At 41.9% G+C, this 6,897-nt stretch overlaps 1 protein-coding gene across 1 annotated transcript in view; it reads right to left on the bottom strand.

Annotated features, from left to right (window-relative positions):
• LOC109925776 (leucine-rich repeat flightless-interacting protein 2-like) overlaps positions 1–6,897 on the bottom strand; it is a 26,979-nt gene that overhangs the window by 3,105 nt on the left and 16,977 nt on the right. Inside the window, exons 2-3 of the mRNA XM_048618851.1 lie at positions 3,864–4,034; positions 1,205–1,294 (exon numbers count right to left, since the gene is read on the bottom strand). Coding sequence (XP_048474808.1) covers positions 1,205–1,294; positions 3,864–4,034 — 261 coding nt within the window. The remainder of the gene's footprint in view (positions 1–1,204; positions 1,295–3,863; positions 4,035–6,897) is intronic.

The raw sequence follows: 6,897 nt of genomic DNA, 5'->3' as shown, positions 1-6,897 counted from the left end.
CTCTAGCTCCACACTGTGTTATCCCATAAACACACCCTTGGCAAAAGACAAATTCAGAAAACAGAACTGTCTCACATGCAACTCCAGCAGCCCTGGAGGAAAAGCATCCAGAGAAAACTTAGAGAGAGAGTGTAGCGGCTGGGAGAGATTCACTGCCTTCCAACACTCCTGAGAACCCAGCAACAACTGCTGCTACAAAAACTAAAAATCCTGGTACTGTGAGAGCTCGACCCCACCTATTTAGGCTGCTTCTATTGTTCCAACTTTTTAAAAAAATCCAAGGCCTCACAAGCTATTTACTCTAGTGTTTTTGGTAGACTGCTCTCCGCCTTTCCCTTAAAACCTTTCTTCAAAAAGAAACCTGGACAAAATAACCTCTTAAAGCCACAGCATCGTCACAATATTGATGGCCAATTGCACGTAACTAACATTTGTTTCTGACTGTACAAGCAATCACCTACTGTCCTGTTCAGTTACCTGTCCCTATTTGGAGAAGTAGGTGAATGATGAGAAGGGTCAAGCCTGATTACGAGTTGTCCCACAGACAGAGCAATACTGAAGGCACTATTCTCATAATAAGAGGCTAGTTAGTTTAGTTGGCTAGATTGCAAGCACATGGTTCAGAATAATGGCAACAACACAGGCTCAGTTGTTCTGGCCGAGATAGACTTGGAGCCTGCCTCACTGCCCCGAGACTAAAAAGCAATGGCAAACCAACAAGAAAAAAAATCCAAAAGGAAACATGTCAGGATGAGGCATCACAAGACAATGAACCGAGGACATGTCATTGGACATCTGCCATTTTCCCTCTGCAGTTTAGGCCATTGCAATACAAGAAACCTGCCGTGGAGACATAGCTGCACAACTGGACATATGGGAAGTAGCGAGGGAACCAATAAAAAGAGAAAAACCTATTAGACCTTGTCCTCATCAATCACCTGTCATAGATGCATCTTTCCATGACACTATAGGCAGGAGTGACCAGTTCATTCTGTATGAAGGTGAAATCCTACCTTCGTACTAAGCGTACCTGAATGGTGTTGTGTACCCAAAGGAAAAATTGGGTGAGGAGTAGGGGAAGAAAAAGGAAAAGACATTGTGCTTGGATCCAAAAGTTCCAAGAAAGATGATTCCATTATCAAATGCAATTTCCCTTAGATCCCAGCCACAGTGTAAATCAGAATGTTGCTTTAATCACTCTTACCTGGCTCTCCAGTCTCTCCTCCAGCTGCTCCTGCATGCAACTAATCTTTTGTTGCAATAACTGCTTGGCAACTTTCTCTGTCTCCAGTTCCTGTTGATGGAATTGAGAAAACAATTACTCAATAACTTTCATGTCAAACCATTTTCATTTTTTATTTACTGCTCCTTTGTACACAGAAATGGAGGGACGACACTGCTTGGAAAGGAATTGTTTCTTTTTGTATCTAACTCTTCCAGGTGACACATAGGGGTAAAGTTAATTCTATACTGTGCCAATGATGGGCATTAACATCGACCTTCTACAGTATATCATTACTCTTCTAGTGACATCTCCTATTTTAATTTGTCTTGTGTCTGATATCAGTGCTTAATTGGAGACAGTTTTGAGGTGTGATATAATGACATGAAACATCTGGTAAGGCTATTAAACTGCTACTAAAGAACTTAGGACCATATGTAGGAGCAGCAGGCCATTCGGCCAACGAGTCTGCTCTGCCATTCACTGAGCTCATGGCTGATCTGATAATCCACAACTCCACTTTCCTGTCTTTTCCTCATGACCCTTGATTCTCTTATTGATTAAAAATCTGTCTATCTCAGCCTTGAATATACTTAATGACCCAGTTTCAACATCCCTCTGCAGTAAAGAATTCCACAGATTCACTACCCTGAGAGAAGAAATTGCTACTTATCTCGGTCTTAAATGCACAACTCCTTGTTCTGAGATTATGCCCTCTGGTCCTAGACTCTCCCACAAGGAGTAACAATCTTTCTGCAGGTTGCCTCTCATTTTTCTAAATTCCAGTGAGTAGAGGCCCAATCTACTCAACCGCTCCTCATAAGACAGTCCCACCATACCTGGTACCTGGTATCAACTGAGTGAACCTTCCCTGGACTGCCTCCAAAGTCAGTATATGTTTTCTTAGATAAGGGACGCAAAACTGTTGACAGTATTCCAGCTGTAGACTGACTAGTGCCTTGTATAGTTTTAGCAAAACCTCCCTACTTTTATTTTCCATTCATTCCATTTGCCTTCCCTGTTACCCACTGAACTTGGAAGCTAGCTTTTTATGATTCATGGATGAGGACCCCCAAATCCTTGTGTTCTGTAGCTTTCTGCAGATTTTCTTCATTTGAATAACATTCAGCTCCTCTATTATTCCTGTCAAAGTGCATAACCTCACATTTTCCCACATCTTTTTCATCTGTCAAATTTTTGCCCACTCAATTAATCTGTCTATATCTCTCTGCAGAGTCTTTATGTCAGCCTCACCAATTGCCTTCCCACCTATTTTTGTGTCATCCGCAATCTTGGCTATTATACATTCACTTTCCTCATCTAAGTCATTTATACTGTAAATAATTGTGGCTCCAACACAAATCTCTATGGTACACCATTAGTTACAGGTTGCCAAGCTGAAAATGCATCCCTTCCCCACCCTTGTCCGAACTCTCTCTTTAATTAGTTAGCCAATCCTCAATCCATGGTAATATACTACCTCCAACACCATGGGCTCTTATCTTATAAAGTAGCCAAATATGTGGTACCTTATCAAAAGCCTTCTGAAAATCCTAATCACATCCATTGTTTCACCTCTATTTATTCTGCTTGTTACCTCTTCAAAAGAATTCTAATAAATTTGTCAGGCATGGCTTCCCCTTCATGAAGCTAAGCTAACCCTGCTTAATCTCCATGTTTTTCTAAATGCTCTATTATTACATCCTTTATAATAAACCCTAATATTTTCCCAATAACAGATGTTAAGCTAAGTGGCCTACAGTTACCTATTTCTTGTGTCTCCTTCCCTTTTCAAATAAAGGTGTACATCGGCAGTATTCTAATCCTCCAGCACTTCTCCAGAATCTAAGGATTCTGACTATCCCAATATAGATGATTAAAATATCACCCATGATTAATACACATAAGGCACAGGAGCAAAAGTAGGCCATTCAACTCTTCAAGCCTGCTCTGCCACTCATTGAGACCATGACTGATTTTCTACTTCAATATCATTTTCCTGGACTATCCTTCTATCCCTTGATGTTGTTAATATGTAGAAATCTATCAATCTCAGTCTGGAACATATTTAATGACTGATTCACCACAGTCTCTCCCTTATTCTGAGAAGCTGAGTCCTTTGGATCTAGAACCCCATCCCAAGCCCAACATAGGAACATAGTAAGTAAGAGCCATTCTGCCCTTCGAGCCTGCTCTGCCATTCATTATAGCAATTGCTCAACTCAATAGTCTGTTTCTGCTTTTCCTCCATATCCTTTGATCCCTCTAGCCCCAAGTGCTATATCCAACTCCTTCTGGAAATCATACAATGTTTCAGCCTCGAGTGCTTTCTACGGTAGTGAATTCCACAGGCTCGCCACTCTCTGGGTGAAGAATCTTTTTCATCTCAGTCGTAAATGGTTTACCCTGTATCCTTAGACTGTGACCCCTGGGTTTGGACTCCCCTTAGTAACAATGCCAGGGTAAACATCCTTCCTGCATCTACCCTGTTGATCCTTGTCAAGAAAAAACAGGACAGGATTCCTGGCTTTTCATAATCAACAGCATTTTAATTAGGATTATTGCCTTGAAGATAAGTTGATTCTTTAAAACTCCTTTAAATTGCAAGTAAAATTGAAAATTAGGATACAATTTATATTACCGTGCGTATTTGTAGGTGTTTCCTCTGGAGCTCTGCCAGCTCCTCCTCTGTGCTCTCTAGAATGTCCCTCAAGCGCTCCACCTCATACACCAGTAAAGTCTTCTCAGTTTCCAAAAGATCAATCGACTGAACTGCATCCATGTACTTGGCTTCAAGGTCTTCTTGGATGTCCTAAACAAAAACCAATAAAACAACTGCATACTTTCATGAGGTTTACACTTTTTTATTCATTCGGGGGATTTGGCTTTGCTGGCTGGGCCAGCATTTATTGTCTATTCCTATAATTGACTTCGAGAGGGTGTTGGTGAGCAACCTTCTTGAACTGTTGAAGTCCCTGTGATGCAGGTACATCCGCAGTGCTGTGAGGAGTGAGTTCCAAGATTTTGATGCAGTTACACCGAAGGAACAAAGATATATTTCCAAGTCAGGTTAGTGAATGACTGTGCATCTTGTAGATGGCACACACTGTTGTTACTCAGCATCAGTGGTGGAAGGGGCAAATGTTTGTGGATATGGTGCCAATCAAGCAGGGGCTGCTCGATCCGGGATGGTGTCAAGCTTCTTGAGTGTTATTGGAGCTGCACTCATCCAGCAAGTGGGGAGTATTCCATCATGCTCCTGACTTGTGCCTTGTAGATGGTGAACAGGGACTGGGAGATAAAAGGTGAGTTACTTGCTGCAGGAGTTCTAGCCTTTGGTTGATGGTCACAGCCAGGATATTGATAGTGGGGGATTCCGTGATAGTAACGAAATTGAATGTCAAAGGACAGGAGTAAATTTTCTCTTATTGAAGATGGTCATTGCTTGGCACTTGTGTGGTGTGAATGTTGCTTATCACTTATCAGCCCAAACGTGGATATTGGATACAGACTACTTCAGTATGTGAGGAGTCACGAATAATGCCGAACATTGTGCAATCAATCAGCGAACATCCCAACGTCTGACCTTATGATGGAGGGAAGGTCATTGATGAAGCAGCTAGAGATGGTTGGGCTGAGGACTTACCCTGAGGAACGTAAGGGCTCTTGTGGTGCAGTAGTAGTGTCCCTACCTCTGAACTAGGAGCCCCAGGTTCCAGTCTCACCAGGTCCAAAAGTGTGTAACAACATCTTTGAACAGGTCGATTAGAAAATATCTTAAAACAGGCCATTTTAGAATCCATGGAATTCTAAGGGTCAAAAATTTGAGGATCTCCAAGGGCTCTTGTGGTGTGGTGGTAGTGGTAGTGGTAGTGTCCCTATCGCTGGGCCAAGAGGCCCAGGTTCAAGTCCCACCTGCTTCAGAGGTGTGCAATAACATCTTTGAAAAGGTTGATTAGAAAATAACTACCCTGAGGAACTCATGAAGAGAAGTCCTGGAGCGGAGATGACTGACTCCAACAACCACAAACATCTTCCTTTGTGGCAGATATGTCTCCAACCAGCGAAGATATTTACCTCCTAATACCCATTTACTCCATAGTTTTGCTCCGGCTTCTTGACACCACACTTGGTCTTGATATCGATTGCAGTTACTCTCACCTCACCTCTGGAATTCAGCTTTTCTGTCCATGTTTGAACCAAGGCTGTAATGAAGTCATGAGCGATGTGGTCCTCGCAGAACCCAAACTGAGTATTAGTGAGCAGACTATTGCTAAGCAAGTGCTGCTTGATAGCATTGGGGATGACCCTTTCCATCCACTTTAATGATGATCGAGAGTATAATAATGGGTCGGTAATTGGCTGGGTTGGATCCTTTCCTACTTTTGGGCAATTTTCCATATTGCTAGGTAGATGCCAATGCTGTAGATGTATTGAAACAGCTAAGGACCTGGTAAACTCTGGAGCACATGTCTTCAGTGTCAGGGCCCAGAGCCTTATCTATTGCCTCCAACTATTTATTGATATCATGTGGAGTCAATTGATTTGGCTAAAGACTGCCATCTGTTATGCTGGGGATCTCTGCAGGAGGATGAGACTGATTATCCACTTGGCATTTCTGGCTGAAAATTGCTGCAAATGCTTCAGCCTTATCTTTTGCACTGAAGTGCTGGGCTCCCTCATCATTTAGGATGGGGAGATTTGGGGACCTTCCTCCTCCAGTGAAATGTTTAATTGTCCACCACCATTCACAACTGGATGTGGCAGGACTACAGAGCTTAGATCTGAACCATTGGTTGTTGAATTGCTTAACTTGATCAAATGCTGCTTATACCGTTCGGCAAACAAGTAGTTTTTTTTTTTTTTTTTTAGGTATACTTGGTGCCATTCTCCTGCTCCATTGAATCAGAGTTGATGCCCTGGCTTGATGGTCATGGTACAGTGGGGGATCATGGTGGGCCACGAGTTTGCAGATTGTCTTGCAGTACAATTCTGCTGCTGCTCCACAATGCCTCATGGATGCCCAGTCTTCAGTTGCTAGATCTATTCTAAATCTATCCCATTTATCACAATGGTATTACCACATAACATGAAAGAGGGTATTCTCAATGTGAAGACGGAATGTTTTCTTCATAAGGACTGTGTGGTCAAGATGAGTATGAGATGAAAAGCTTTAGCAACCTGTCTCTCTTTTCAGTAAAATCCAAACAATAAGGAACTGGATAAAGTGAAATTTGATGAATTTGTTGAAATAAGTTATAGGAATGTGGGACAAGCGGACACAAATTCAGAATTTTGAAAATCCCTGAAGTGCATCACTGTACCCAAGAACGTGCATGGATTTCAACCCCTCAAATATTACTCATGTATAAATCAACCCGATGTTTTGCCTAAAGACGTGCATTCAACATTTTTACAAGTATGGTACTTCACTTATTTCAATGAAGTTAAAAGCCTCAGTGGACATTCAAAGAACAACACACGTCTGCAAAAGCTTCCTTGAAAAATGGACAGTGTCAGTTAACTCCTCTTTAAAAGAAACCTGAAGGAATGTCTGGATAAGGACTGAATTAAAACTTGTCTGTCACTATTTAACTGCTACTGAAGGGTATCAGAAATGGACTACCATTGATGAGAAACTGAACGGGACTGGTCACATAAATAAAACAAAGAAC

This window comes from Rhincodon typus, chromosome 41 (assembly GCF_021869965.1).
Source record: "Rhincodon typus isolate 14 chromosome 41, sRhiTyp1.1, whole genome shotgun sequence".
Lineage (NCBI taxonomy): Eukaryota > Metazoa > Chordata > Chondrichthyes > Orectolobiformes > Rhincodontidae > Rhincodon > Rhincodon typus.
Note: the sequence above shows the minus strand (reverse complement) of the source record. Positions and strands in the feature narration are given on the sequence as shown.